Raw genomic sequence first — 14,893 nt, 5'->3', positions numbered from 1 at the left:
TCTGAAGCCGTGCAACACCAGATGTTTTTTTCCGGAGGCCTCAGACACACACGTGCAGCATGCTGTTATTAGAACTGGCTCACACTCCCTGCGCACAGGGAAAAAGAATTAAAGTTGTGCTCAGGCTTCGTTCTCCACTTTGGCATCCAGCGTCAAACCAGGCAGGCTCGGTTGGCTTTTGTTTGTTTTTATAGAGTTGCTTATGGACCGTCCCTCCTGCAGCATCCCAGCGGAGCGGAACAATTCAGTGCACCAGCTGGATGAGGATTGCTTCACGTGCTGCCAAATATTCCACGTACAAACCACGCTGCAGCACCTCTGGGGTGCAGCCTGACAGGCGCATGGCGGCTCAGCAACACCCTGCAGCAGCTTGAACCAGAAGGATGCACTGCTTCAGTGCTCAGGCTCCCTCCTCCTGCTTTTCTGCCTGCTCTGTCCAGCCTGCCTCTCCCCCCTTGGCCTTCTGACGGATTTTTGTCCTCCTGATAATGTTTCCGTACTCACCTCAGACTGAGCCAAAGACTCATTTTAACTGAAAAAGGCTGTTTGTCTCAGTATCTTATCATCTCTGTCTCAGCCCAAGCCTTGATGTCTCAGTGTCAGCCCAAGCCTCGATGCCTCCTTCCCTCAGCAGCAGGTTTCACGCCTTCATTTGGAATTTCACCCAGCCATCTTTTCTTAGCCACCTCTTGTTTTCCTCCAAGAGTTTTGGAAAAGCATGACACACCTTGTCATGGTGCTTCCCTGACCTAAAGTTGGCTTCTGCCAGCCAAGACAGGAGTCTCATCAAAAACTCTGGTGAGGTTTTGGTGGGATGTCCAAGGGTGTAACTGTCTGCATATATCACAAAATTTCCTGTTCCCTGGCATAGCTTCACCTCTGCAGGGCTTCAGTGTGACCTCCACTGGGTAGCACTGGGGATGTTATCCTCTCCCAAAGTGCCCAGTGCCCCAGGTAGGGGTCCTTTCCCCCCTACCTAACAGCTGTGGCTCACACAAAGGGTCTTGAAGTGCTGTAGTTAATGGTTTGGAGGCTGGGGAGGGCTGGCAGGGCAGGGCAGGGTGCTCAGGGTGCATCCTGTAGTGGGTCACCCGTGGGTGGGGGTGTTGGGGTGCAGGTTAGCAGGGATCTCTGCAGGGCAGGGTGGCAAGGAGACACAAACATGCCTTCCAGAGTAGTGAAAGATGAAATGTGCTTGGCTATGGGCGATCTGGGGGTCTGCAGGGAAAGGCAAGGGATTCCCCCCTCTCTCCTGGGGCCTGGATCCAAAGTAAAAATCTGGGGAGGGCTCCAAAATAGCACTGCTTCCCTCTCCCCATTCCTGCAGGTGCTGGGTTCGCTGGGGAGTGCTCGATGCTCCAGGCTGGTGCCAGCCAAATGATTGACAGCTGCCAATCTCCAGCAGCACCGATGCCCTCAGGGGCAGAGTGAGGGTCGCTTCAGCCTTTCTCTCGCTTGTGCTCCGGGATGAAGCAGAGCAGAGCTGGGGAGGGGGGAACCAGGAGCCGGAGGGCTCCAGAGCCCGCTGCACCTGCTATCCCGTGGGGGCAAACGCCCCGTGCGCAGGGAGGGGGCATCGGGAGAAAGGGAGAAGAGGGGGCCGGGGCCGGGAGAGGGTGCGAGCCCCTTCCAGCCCCCGCCGGGGTCGGCAGCGCGCTCCGCCCGGGCCGCGGCACCGCTGGCGAGGGCTGCACGGGGGGAGAGTGGGGGTCGGGGGGTTTCGCTTTGTCTCCCCGCCCGCGGGGCCGGGGTCGGTGGCCGTGGGAGGGCGGGAGGAGGAGCGCGGCCCGCCCCCTCCCCGCCGTACAAAAGGGGACGGGCGGGCGGCGGAGCGGCGTGTGCCGCCGGGCAGGGGTAGGGACAGGGACAGGGACAGGGATAGGGACAGGGATAGGGACAGGGACAGGCAGGGGCCGGGCAGGGCAGGGCGCTCCGGTCCCCTCCGCAGCGCTGTCCCGGCGGGGCCCCGCGGCAGCCCCGTCCCATCCCGCCCCATCCCGCTCCGCCGGGCCGGGACCATGCGGCGGGCGCGGGCGCTGCGCCGCCGCGGAGCGCTGCTCGCCTGCCTCTCCCTGGGGACGCTGCTGGCCCTCGCCGACGCCAAGGGTGCCTTCTACCCACCAGCCGCCCCCCTGCCCTTCGGCGGCAGGTACAGCCTCTACACGGCCGGCTCCAGCCCGCAGCTCGGCAAGCCCGTGGGCAAGCACAAGTAAGCGACCCCCGGCCGCGGCCGCGCAGCCCATCCGGAGGGCACCGGGAGCCGCAGCCCCGGGACCGAGCCGGGTCTCCCTCGGGCATCCCTTACCGGGAACAGACCGCGGCCACCGGGCGCCGGCCACGCGTCTGGGCTCTAGGGGCAGCATCCCCGGCGGCCGGGCTGCCGCGGGCTCCCAAAGCCCGGTGCCGACCATAGGTACCTTCCCCAGGACTCGCCTGCGGGCATCCCTGGCCGGGCAGGAGTCCCTGGGTACCGGCCGCGGGCATCCCTTGCTCCGTATCGTCTGGCAGGTACTGAGCAAGGGCTGGCGGCAGCGCAGCGGTGTCCGTACATCCCAGTGCCCCCCTAGATGGAGGGAGTTGTATTTCCAGGAGGGAACGGGCTGCGTGCGGTGGGGACACGTGTGCTACGGTGCGGGACGGCGCTGGGGAGGTGGCGATGGGGGTGCCCCTGTGTGGGTTTGGGGTAAGTGCGTGTACCTGCTCTGCGTGCCATGGGCCCGGGGGTGGGGATGTGCGGGAGGGAGGATGGCAGTGCACAGACCTACGCGTGAAAACAGGTGGGTTTGGAGGGAATTTGCTTGTAAAATACGTACATACTGGAGTTTAAATAGGTTTTCAAGAAACCTGGGAAGCTCAGGCAGCGAGGAATGTGGGTTTTACACATACTGTAGCCTTTTTCCGTTCGGTTGCATAAGAGTTGTTACACTGGGGGCGGAGAGGGGGGTGTCGCTTCACTCTCAGCTTGTTTGCTCGAGCAGTTTCTGCCGGGCTCCTTTGAAAGAGGGAGGATGTGGGGTTATGAACAAGCTGAAATGAATAAAGTAACACTCGGGACGAACAATACTGGCAGTGCCAGTGAGAGATTTCAAAAACTCATAACACTTTCCAGCTGCTCACTCTAAAAACATCAGGCTGGAGTTATAAAACTGCCTGCCACAGGTGTGTGAGAAGGGATGGGGTTCTGGGAGGGAGAGTGAGCCAGAACCACACTAACCCGAGCAGTCACAGGCAGACAATGTTTATTTGCAGTGGCTAGTAGATGTGCCTGTATTGGCTACTAGCTGCCTTAGAGGCAGTAGATGGTGTGTTTGTAAGCTGGATTTATGGATAGACGGTGATCCTAAGTTTCCACATACACACATGAACTCCTTTGCCTCCAGTTAGGAGAAGTGGCTGGCCTTCCTCATCCTGTGGTCCTGTGCACGGATGAATGAGTCACTTGTGGAGGAGCAGGGAGCAGCACAGGGCCCTGCTCATGCTCTGAGCCTGGCAGCCCCTCACCAGGGCAGAGCCACTCAGGTCTGGCCAGGCTGGAAGTGCCACTCACAAATGGGAGCTCTGTGCCCATCCCAGGAGCCCTGGGTGAGGGGCTGGGGTGGATGTGCTGGTGCAGCTCCTGGGGGGAGCAAGTGGGATGAGCTGGGGGTGTGGGATCGGGGGATCCTGGCTGGAAGAGAGCAGAGAGAGGCTTGGAGGGAGGATGACCCTGCTCACACCTTGGTGCTTCACAGAGGGAGCTCCTGCCCCATGTGGGCTGTTGGAGATCGTGTACCCTGCTCATGGCCTCTGAATGGGGGCACTGGGAGGCAGCTGGGGTTGCTGCAGCTCAGCTGCCTGGTCACAGGCTGGGATGCAGTTGGAATTCCCTGGCATGGCCATTACACAGCCTGTGGAGCACAGCCTCAGGGCTGAGCACAGGAACGAGCAGCAGGGCCTCAGCCCAGCTCTCATGGGCTTGCCATGATGGTCTGGGTGGTGTTGAGACACCTTTGGCAGGTGGAGGCAGAGGAAAGTTACTGTCAGGATGGAGCAGAAGGGTTTGGTAAGAAGGGCTATGGTGTCTCCTGTTGGAGTGTGTGTGTGTGCATGCACAGGGTGGGTGTGCACAGCCCTCCCCCAGCCCCACCATGTCACACTCAGGGGCCAGAGCAGCAGGGTTTTGGCTCGCCCTGAGTGGGGAAAGATTGATGAAGGAGGGACAAGCCCTGATGGCAAACAGGTGAAGACAAAGCACTTTCCCTACCCATCCATACCAAGCTCCCCAGCTGGCAAGGGGGAAGCCTTGTCCTCTCGCCTCACTGAACACCTCTCTGCACCTGCAGCTTGCGCTGGCCCATCTGCTCCATCCCGCTGACCTCCTGCCTCAGCTCTGCTCAGCACTGTGGGCCTGTGCCCTCCTCTCCTCCCGCTCTGCCGTCTGCCACATCCCCCTGTCCTTAATCCCTGCCTCACCACACATCCCTGCTGTCTCTGCCCCTGTGGACCAAGTCCATCTGCTCCTGCCGGCAGCCCTGCCTTCAGCTGGAGCAGCCTTGGCCTCCATCTGTCCCACCAGCAGCCCTACATCCTTCCCACACACTGCCTTCCTCCCAGCCAGCTTATCCTCAGCGCCTTTGCTGCTTGGCTCAGGAAAGCTGGCTGGTACCTGTGGCACGCAGCTGCAGGCGGCTGGCAGGAGGGGAGAGGCTCTCTGTACTAACTGCCCTAGAGATCTGAAGGGGTTTCCAGCCTCCTTCCCAGATCTACTCCGTGATGGAGGGACCCATGATGCTGCAGCCCTGAAGAGCAGCATCTCCTCCCTGTGCCTTGTCTGTGGCAGCACCCACAGCAAGGGCTGGAGGCTCTTGGGTTGGCCCCTGCACTGGCGGTGCTCCAGGAACTGCAGCAGGACAGACCACCCCTGCCAGGCACTGCTGGAGCTGTTTCTGGGATTCTGATTGTCCTCACAGCCTGTCTCACCACACAGTCCATGCTGTGCCAAGCACAGCCCAACTCTGGGGACACCACCAGCACTGGTGGCAACGTGGCTGTGACTGTGACAGGAGCCACGTTCCTGCAGCATGGTTGTGATGCATCTCCCCAGCAGCTGCCCAAGCTGGGGAGCTCCTTCCAGCTCCTGCCCCCCAGACCTCACTGGCGGTGTCCAGTGCTGCAGGCACTGCTGTCTGCTGGGCAGGGGGTGACAGTGTCTCACTGTGTTTCCCCCAGGAGCTACTGTGCCTACGTGGTGCAGCGCAATGTGACGTGCACGCTGCAGGACGGGGCTGAGAGCTACGTCAAGGCTGAGTACCACAAGTGCAGCTGGGGACCCAAATGCCCAGGGAAAGTGCTGTGAGTATGGGGGATACCAGGCATGGCTCCCTTCCCCTCCTAAAGACCTCTTTCTCCTGAGACCTGTGCCACCTTCCTGACCACGAGCCCCCACTTTCCAGAGAGCAGTGAAAGGGGCTGAAGGACTTTCTCTGGACATGGCAGTCAGTGGCAGGGCCCTGGTGTTGGGAAGGAGGCAAGGTGGGATCTGTCAGGAGGGTGAGGGAGCTCCATCCCTCCTCAGAAACTGTCAGGGGAGGATTTGGATTTGATTGGATGTCATGAAAAGGTTTTCACCCAGATGGTGGTTGAGCCCTGGAAAAGGCTTCCCAGGGAAGTTGGTCATGGCCTGACAGAGTTGAAGAAGCATTTGGACAATGCTCTCAGGCCCATGGTGGGATTTTTGGGGGTGTTCTGTGCAGTTGATGGGCACAGTGATTCTTATGGGTCCCTTCAAATTCAGGAAATTCCATGATTCAGAAATAAATCTGGAAATCGTGGGAAGTTGGAGGTGTCTGTGCATGTGTGTAGGAAAGCAGTTTGTCATGGACCTGCAATGAGGCAGAACGATGGCAACTCGGTGAGAACCTGACTGAGAGGATGAGGAAATGGAGCCTGTGGCTGGGGATGGTTCTGTGCTTCCTGCTCCAGGAAAATATTTGCAAAACTCTTTACCACCTCATCAGTGCTGGAAGGAAACATTTCACTGCTCCACAGCTGGAGCTGCAGACATTGGGGCTTTGTGCCTCACCACCCTCTGGGGATGCCACCCCATGTGGAAAAGCTGTCCTGCATCCTCCCCAGGCTTGGGGAGCAGAGCTGAGCACAGAGGAAAACTGGGATAAGAGAAGTTCTTGTCAGAGCCTAGTACCCATCCTGTGGCAGCTGGCTGGGACTCTTCTTGTCCTGGTGGTGCCATGGGCTCTGCTCTCATCCTCTTCTGGCAGAGATGGGCAGCCAGACCCCCTCACTCACTTGTTCTTTCCATCACAAATGTCTGAGCAGCATTTGGGGACTTCAGGACATCCTGCAGCTGCTGGTACCCATGGAGGAGGTTTCCAAGGCTTCTCCATTCTCCACAATGGCCTCTGTTTCCTTGAAACAAAACCAGGGTGAAACCAGGGTGCTTTCTGAGGGCAGATGGACCCACAGCTGAATTTTCTGCAGAGCTTCAGATGCTTCATCCATGGACAAAAGGGGAACATGGATTTTCCACATGCTTGACCATCAGCTAATATTTGTGCAGCTGGCTGCAAATACTTCTTGCTGCTGTTTGGTGCAGGGGTGAAAGATTTGGAGGTGCCCAAGGCTTGGAGCTCCTCTGTGGAGGCTGAGATGACACAGAGGAGGTGCTGGGATGACACAGAGAAGGTGCTCTGCCTTTTGGATGCCATCCTCCTCCTTTCTTCACCCCCTGACAGTGGCTGGAGCAGCAATCTCCCCTGGTACATCCAGGCAGGTTTCTACACACTACAACAGAAGGAAAGCTCATTGAAACTCAGCAGTGCCTGTGAAGAGGAGTAACAAGAAGAGCTTGTTTTGAAACTGTCCCTTTGGGAAATTGATGAGACGTTTTGAAGAGATTCAAAGAGCGGATGATTTGGGTTTGGATTATCCCCCTGCCCTGTGGTGTGTATGGAGGTGGCTGTATCTCATGGGGAATCGTGTGGAAGCACTGCCAGGGGCTGCAGCCTGGGCTGGGGACCCTGGATTTGGACAAGGACATGGATGGCAGGGAATCAGCCCCATGTGCTGCCCTGACTGATGGATAAGTGCCTTCTGCAGCCCCTCTGCAGCATGGATGGCTGTGCTGCTCCTCCAAGACCTTCTGCTGAACATGCTGGAGAAGAACAAGAGGCTGATCGTGTGTGTTGTTGCAAAACAGCAGACTTCAGGATTTTCAGGCCCTGGTAAATTCAGATTGGAAATTTCCAAAAGGAAGGCTTAAAGCATTGGTACTTAGAGGTGTTGAGAAAAGTGCTGTGTTCAGCTCTGTGTGGCTCAGCTCAGCTGGTGGGGGGACACAGGTGCCAGCAGGGTCCTGTCCCATCACTGCTGCCTCACAGGGAAGTGGCACAGAGGAGCAGGGAGCAGCTGAATCCTCCCCCATGGCTGGTGGGACCCCATCCAGAGTGAGAGCAGAGGGGGTAGGTGTGAGGTGGGCTTGCACCTTGTGTTCTGGGTGTGGGAGGATCAATGCTGCAGTACCCAAATTCATGATGGAGACACTTCCCAGGGCATCCCAGCTGGGGCAGGAGGCAGTGTAAGGAGCCATCCCTCTGTGCACATCACAGCATCACTCTGGAGACCCTCACCAGGCCATCCTGTTAGGCTGCCCAGCAAACTGATGCCCTCCACACAGAGAGAAAATACCTTTCCAAAGGGCCTTCCAGACAGGATCACAGTTGAGAAGAAGACTTTTTTTGATCCCACTGGGAAGTTATATAGTTCAATTCAAAGTGCAAACCACTCTTACATGCAGTCCACTTCCCTCTTAGAGGTGATGTGAGCATGCAGGGCTTTTGAAATCAGTTCCATCATTTCATCTTGTGCTGTGCTGAAGTTGCCAAACAGTGTGGCATTGTCACATTGGTCACCTATCAGGCCAGGGACTGCAGCAATACACTTGGAGCTGCAGTTGTAAATCAACACAGTGTCCTAGGTTAAAAATACTCTCCCCAAGCCCCACTGTAATGCTACACTGGGCTATGGTGCAGCAAGAGCTCTTGGAGAAGATGGGCCATGGTCTGCAGGTGCAGCACAAGGGATTCAGCCAGGCTTTTCCATGTGCCCGGATCTCCCACCTTCAGCAGGACCATGACCCTGCTCCATTGTTTGATGTTGAGGTTGCTTCTCTAAACTCTCTTCTCTCTCCCTCCTCTCTCCTGGAAAGGTACCGCACCTTCTTCAGGCCCAAATACAAGATTGGATACAAGACAGTGACCGAGCTGTCCTGGAGGTGCTGCCCAGGCTTCATGGGAGAAGGGTGCCATGACAGCCCGACAGACCAGCCTGGCCTTCTGCCCCAGCATCCCAGCCCTAAAATGCCTCCTGGGCAAAAGATGTTTCCAATGCCCAGACTTCCTCCCTATCCCAAAAGCCACCCTGACCTGTTTCCAGGACCAAAGAAGAATCAATATGGTGAGATCTTGCTCCTGCTTCATGTCCCCAGGTCATCACACCATTGTCATGCACTCAAACCTCCAGGTTCTCTCTGTTCCAGTGCAGAGCATGAATCTGGCAAAAATTCAGTGGGTGACATGTTTTCTGTTAGAGATCTGACATTTGTTTGCTTTGAGGACCACTTGTTTTTTAAGTCTTGTTTCTTTCAAAACATTCAGCTTCAAAATTGCCTTTCCTCATTGATTTAGAGCATTTTTCCATTAATTATGGGGTTGATAGGGTGTGTCTCAAGATGAAGCTCTCCTGGGCTGTTATCATCACCTGCTGTTGAACTTGGGGATGGAGGGCTGGATCCCAAGAGGAAAGAGGGTTTCCTAATAGCTTAAGGAGAGGTGTGGGCTGAGATTTTGCTGAAATAACAGAGGGCAGGACACAAGGTTATTATGGGAAAGGATTTAAAGGAGGGAAGTTAAAGGAGCACCAGCCCTCATTGTGCCCTCTCAATTTCCTTCCCTGTGCAGGCAGGAAGCTGCCTGGCCTCTTCGGGGACCGCCTGGATCGGCTGGAGGAGGAGGTGAGGCGCCTTTCCCAGTCCTACGACAGCCTGCACACCATGGTGAGTGGGCTGGGTGACCGCCTGCGGTTGGCCATCCAGGAGGACACCACCAAGATGATCGGCTCCCTGATGAACAGCCCAGGCACGCCAGACTCATCCGTGGGCTTCGGCATCATTCCCGACGGCCTGGTGGACGTGGCAGACAAAGCCGACATCGCCACGTACCCTCCCGTAGGGGAGATCCTGACCAAAGTGACGGAGGTGAGCGATGTGCTGAAAACCAAGGTGGATCTGCTGCACGAGGTTCAGGGCATGGTCCTGGACCACGACGGGCAGATCAAGCACCTGCTGGAATCCGCCAGGCCCTCGCCCCTCACCTCCATCGACCTGCTGGAGGAGTACGTGGACACGAGGCTGAGCAACCTGCGTGGAGAGCTGCTCGACGGCTTTGAGAAGAAGCTGGGTAAGATCCAGACCACGTGTGATTTCCGCATCCAAGAGGTGCGGCAGCAGTGTGAGGAGGAGAAAGCTGCCAACCTGCGGCTGCAGCAGACGCTGGATGGGAAGGAGCTGGAGATCAAGAAAGAGATCTCTCAGCTGGAGACCCAGATCCAAGGGCTGACAGTGGTGGAAAGCTGCTGCAGCAACCTGGATTACCTCACCGATCGCATGAACATCCTTGAGAAAGGCCTTCACAGCATCTCCGAGTCCCAGAAGAACCTGCAATCACGCCTGGATGGAGAAATCTCCACTGTCACCCTAGGGAACCTCTTTGAAGGGCGCTTTGAGGACCTGGAAGCCAGGCTCAATGCTACAGAGAGGGAAACAGGGAGCTGCTGCTCTGGTATAGAGGACAGCATGAAAGGCACAGTGGTGGCAGAGGTGGATGGCATGAGGACTGCCTTTGAAGACAAAATGCAGACCCTGGAGGACAGATTCATGACCATTGTTGGGGAGCTGAACAATGTCAGCTCTCCTATGGCCATGGATGGGGCAGTGGTGCCTGTGCTGGAAGGGGAGCTTGCCAGCATGAGGAAACGAACAGATGAGACACTGGAGGTGTTGCAGAATCGCCTCATCACACTGGAGAGCACCTGCTCCCTGGGCTGCACCTCTGCCTCCAAAGATGTGGAGACCTTTCGGACAGAGATCGAGGATTGCCAGAGTAAGAACCAGGACCTGCTCCTCCGGATGGACAGCAATTATGACCTCCTGCGCAAGCTGAACGCCACCATCCTGGAGATCCAGCGGCGAATCGAGGAGGAAGCATCGGGGGCTTTGCAAGGGGAGATCACCTTGCTAAAGATCAACCTGAACACTGTGAGCAAGTCTCTGACAGGGCTCAAGAACTCTGTCTCCCAGTACTCAGACACCGTGACACATGTCAACTCCTCACTAGATGAGCACGAGCGGAAGATTGAGGATGAGGTCCACTCCATCCAGGAGAAAGTCAACGACCAAGGCTCCCAGCTTTTCTTCAGCAACCGCCGTGTCCTGAACCTCAAGGGAGACCTGGAGCGACTCAAAGCCAGGATTGTCAGCGACCTGAGCTCCTGCAAGAACGTGGCCCATGGCCTGCAGCAGGAGGTCTCTCACTTCGATGAGCGGGTGGCGCGGGTAGAGAGCGCCTGCGGCAGGCTGGGGGCCATCACTGGCAGCCTGGACAACATCAGGGAGGAACTGGAGAAACACACGGGCAGTCTGTGGGACTACATGGACCACATGAATGGGACACTGGCTGCCCACTCTCAGGAAATAACGGGACTGAAGGACAACTTGCTTGACTGCCAAGCCAAGGTCTCTGAGCTGGCGGAACAGGTTGGGCACTTAGAAGAGAAGGCAGAGAGGAGGCAGCATTAGCCACACTGCCAAGCTATGTGTCTTCCTTCTCCTGCTGTGGAGGACAGGATTAAATTATATTACACAGACTTGCTCCAATGTGACAACAGTTCTTGGGATAATTTTTTTTATGAAAAGCTGCTACATTTTTTTTTCCCCCCTAATCTTGTTGGTCCCACTTCTCTTTAACTCCACCATGCTGGTACTCCCCTCCTGATGCTCAGCAACTGTCCTGACCCTGGTGCAGCAGTGTCACTGCCTCCTGGCTGGGGGTGTTGCTTTGGTTCCTGGGCTGATAACCCCAGAAGAAAAATTCAAGAGTAAGCTGGAGGCAGAAACTTTTTTTTTTAATTTTATTTTTGTGGATTTATCATTTTTTGAAGAATAAAACCCTATAATTATCAGCTGAGGAATAGTTCCTCTGACCTAAAGACCACCTGCATTTTAATCCAGAGACTGAGCAGAGCCCGGGCTCCTTGCAGGGAATAAAACTCACCACAGGAATTGTAGATTTCAAAGAACACACGTATTCACATGTTCCTCCAGGAACTGGCTTCCCTTCTCCGAGATGGCAGCCCTCCTTATGTATGGTAAATCCATTTATAATGTTCCCCTTCCATGCAAATGCACATGCCTTATGGAGCATATGAGGGTGTGCATTAGGAAAATACATATGCATATGTATATGTATATATATATATATATAATATATATATTGTATGTGTATGTATATTTTTGAACAATTGTGTTATGGTGCTCATCTGATTCCAGTTTCCTAATGCTGCCCCTGTGTCCTTTGCCATAATCCAAAGATTATTTTAGCTCCACACTGAGGAGCTAAGATCTGTGGCAGCAGTGTTTGGAGAGAGTCCCGTGGTCCCTGGGGCTGCTGTGCTTTGCAATCCCACTTTGCTGGGCTCTCTGGTTACACCTGGGACTGACATGATGGGTTATGGAAAACATGTGTCTTCCCCAGGGAGAGGTGTGTCCATAGGTCTCTGCTGAGACCAAGCTGGGCACAGAGCAGTCCTGTCCTCCAGCTCTGGTTCTTTCTGTTTTCGTTCTTAAACTGTGAACTCCATCATCTGGTCCCAGGCAGGAGAGTTCCAGCTGCTCCAGGGTGTGAGTACAGCAGTGGAGGAGCAGGAGCCTGCATCCTCACTTCACATCCTCTTCTGATCCCACTGGGATGCCAGTAGCCCTGGGACCAACAATGATGTGGAACAAGGCAGGGCATCTGTGAGAACACTTCTGGAGACCTGTCCTCAGCTCAGAATGAAAAACCCACGTCATTTACCCAGCTTGACTCTAGTTTCCCATGAATAGGTAGGCTGGAGAACGTTGTCCACTTTCCTGAGCAGTCCAGAGCTGTTGCTCACAGAATCCACCTCTCCCTTGGAGCCCACCATGGGCACCCTCTGCTGATCAGCTAATGGGGACTTCATTACTAGGATGAGGAGGAAATTACAGAGCCTCCATCCAAGCAACTCTGGCACTTTATAGCAGAGGAACATATTTTTCTCTCAGCATTGTAGCTCACGAACCCTTCCACACAAGCCAGTCTTTGGCTCGCACACAGTGCCTGTCACCCTCACCAGGCTGTCCCTAATCCTCTGCGCCATGATTCCCTCCCTGATCCCCCCTGATTGCGTAAAGGAGCAGCTCTGTGCTCTGACCAGCACAAACCAGCAGCAGCTCCCAGCAGAGATGCATCTGGGCACCTTTTATCACCCAGAAAATCTGTGGGAGCTCCCTTAAACATGCTTCCAGGATAGGGAGGACCACAGGGATCACTGAGACCAGTAGCCACAACATGTTGCCCTTGTGCAAAACCTTGTTCCCCTGCCAGAGGAGCACGAGCCATCAGCTGTGAGAGCATAGAGAGGACACGTGGCTCCCCCCACCACTTTCTCAGCCCTGCCAGGTGCTCACAGCACCAGAATCCACTCTCACTGCTCTGGGCTTTGCTGATTTGGAGCTACCCTCCAGCTGCTGAGACACTGCTCCAGGTGAGGAATGACCTTCTGCTGCCATTGGGCATCCTGCAAAACCTGCTCTTAGACAATAAAACCTATTTTTTTCTCCAGTCTAAGGAAGGAGTCTTAAGCCAACCCTCAGTACTTTGTGATGGGCCAGGGGAGCCCTCATGCTGCATGGGGAGCTTTCTGCCTAAGCCCCTTCTCCATCCCCTCACACCAGGGAGAAAACCAAAGAGAAAACCAAGCCAAGGGCCAGGCTCCCTGCTCCCCAGCCAGGGCTGGGTTAGAGTGGCTGAACAGGAACAGCTTCCCCAGAAAAGAGGGAGCGAGGACTGGCCATAACAAAACTAGGACAAGGAAGAAGTCTGACCTTCCGGAAAATGGTGCTATGTTTGGACTATTCCTGACTAGTCACTTGAAGCTATGGACAGTTTGTTATTTCAGTTCTCAGCTATTCATGTTTAAAAAGTGAAAGGAACTTTGTACAAAACCGGGCATTTTTTAAAAATTGCTTGCAGACTAAGGAAATGCTGCCCATGGGGTTGTCCTTGCATGGGCAGCTTTCTGAGGCAGTTGATAACTGATCCTGTTAAAAGACTGTGTTCTATTGTTTTTAAAACCATGTCTATTTGTTCAGATTTTAAAAGCTAAAAAACTGTTTGTACTGGAAAGGAAAAAAATAAAGTATTTCTTACTGAGGTTTCCAAGATCAAAATGATTTTTGTGTGGCTTCCAGAAGTGGCAGACAAGGAGATGGCTTACACACAGGGGTCAGGGAAGGAGAAGGTATTTGCCAGACTGGAGGAAAGAGCCCAGCAGTGCTTCTGCCTTTGTTCTACTTTATAACCTCCCATGAAGAGAGAGTTGGGGATGCTCAGCCTGGAGAAGAGAGGGCCATGGGGAGGCCTCACTGCAGCCATGCAGGACTTGAAGGGTCCCATAGGAAAGATGGGTCTATGGTGGGAGAAGGGGGGATGGCTTTCAACTGTAGGAGGTCAATTTAGGTTGTATCTAAGGAAACTGGTATTTTAAACTAAGGGTGGTCAGGCACAGTCCCAGGCTGGGCACAGAGGCTGTGGAACATCCAAGGGATGGGGCATCCACAGCCTCTGTGATCCATTTCATCCAGAGCCAGGATGAGGCCCTGAGCAACCTGGTCTGGGGGAAGGTTGCTCAGGTTGGAACAAGATGAACTTTAGGGTCCATTCCAAGCAAAATCATGAAAGGATTCTATCATTTAATGGTCGCCATTGCCCCACGCAGAGTGATCCTGTGAGTCATGATGTGTGTCATGACACCATGAGGTGGCATTATGTCTTATTATTGGCCCTGCAGCCACCACGCCCTGCTCACAGTGCACCTGCACCCGCCATTGCGCGGGAAAAATTCTTGGCACCGCATGACGTAGCATTATGTCTTATTATTATTGGCCCTGCAGCCACCACGCCCTGATCACAGTGCACCTGCACCTGCCACTGCGCGGGAAAAATCGACACTGTCGTCAGTCCCGCCTTCTCCCTGCGGCCTGGACCTTGCCATCCACCCCTGCAGCGTGCTCACTTCTGTCCCAGTGAAGGTACAGTGCCATTCCATGGAGGTGGAGACCCCTGGGCTTCCTGGGTGGGCTGGAGCTCTGTGGGGATGTGTGGGACAGGGCCCCAGCTCCGAGGCTTTGCTCCCGACGCAGGCTGTCCCAGACAGAGCGGAGGAGATGGAAATCGATGTGAAGATTGATAGAGAAGAGAGTATGGCTATAGATGGAGAGGAGAATGGAGAGGAAGAGATGGAGGTGGCTGTGGAGGAGACAAAGGAAGAGATGGAGGAGGAAATGGAAGATGATGTTGAAGACATGGAAGTGGATGAGAAAGGTGAGGAGGAGGAGATGTTCTTGGGACAAAGATGGACCCCAGCAGCAGGACAGGCAGAGTGGGTCCCCCGCTGCCAGGCTGGGGCTGGGCTGGGTGGCTCTGCTCAGGGACACGGTGCAGGGGGGGCCTGGCAGCACAAGCACCACCCCCAGCCTGCCCTGTGCTTGCTTTGGGCCACGCTTTGGGTGCCACTGCCTGGGGCTCAGCCCTCAGCCCCA

The 14,893-nt window shown here is 55.3% G+C and overlaps 1 protein-coding gene across 1 annotated transcript; it reads left to right on the top strand.

Moving 5' to 3' along the window:
* Positions 1-2,018: 2,018 nt before the first annotated feature.
* Positions 2,019-11,434, top strand: EMILIN3 (elastin microfibril interfacer 3). The gene is made up of 4 exons (XM_005524900.2): positions 2,019-2,209; positions 5,209-5,331; positions 8,204-8,451; positions 8,955-11,434. The coding sequence occupies exons 1-4, from the start codon at positions 2,019-2,021 to the stop codon at positions 10,847-10,849; spliced, it is 2,457 nt and encodes an 818-aa protein (XP_005524957.2). The 3' UTR covers positions 10,850-11,434.
* Positions 11,435-14,893: the final 3,459 nt, after the last annotated feature.

The sequence above is a fragment of the Pseudopodoces humilis genome, chromosome 19, assembly GCF_049639895.1.
Source record: "Pseudopodoces humilis isolate 2021_Gansu_Grassland_sample_001 chromosome 19, ASM4963989v1, whole genome shotgun sequence".
In the NCBI taxonomy this organism is placed as follows: Eukaryota; Metazoa; Chordata; class Aves; order Passeriformes; family Paridae; genus Pseudopodoces; species Pseudopodoces humilis.
The sequence above is the reverse complement of the archived record's forward strand: the minus strand, read 5'-3'. Positions and strand labels throughout refer to the sequence as shown.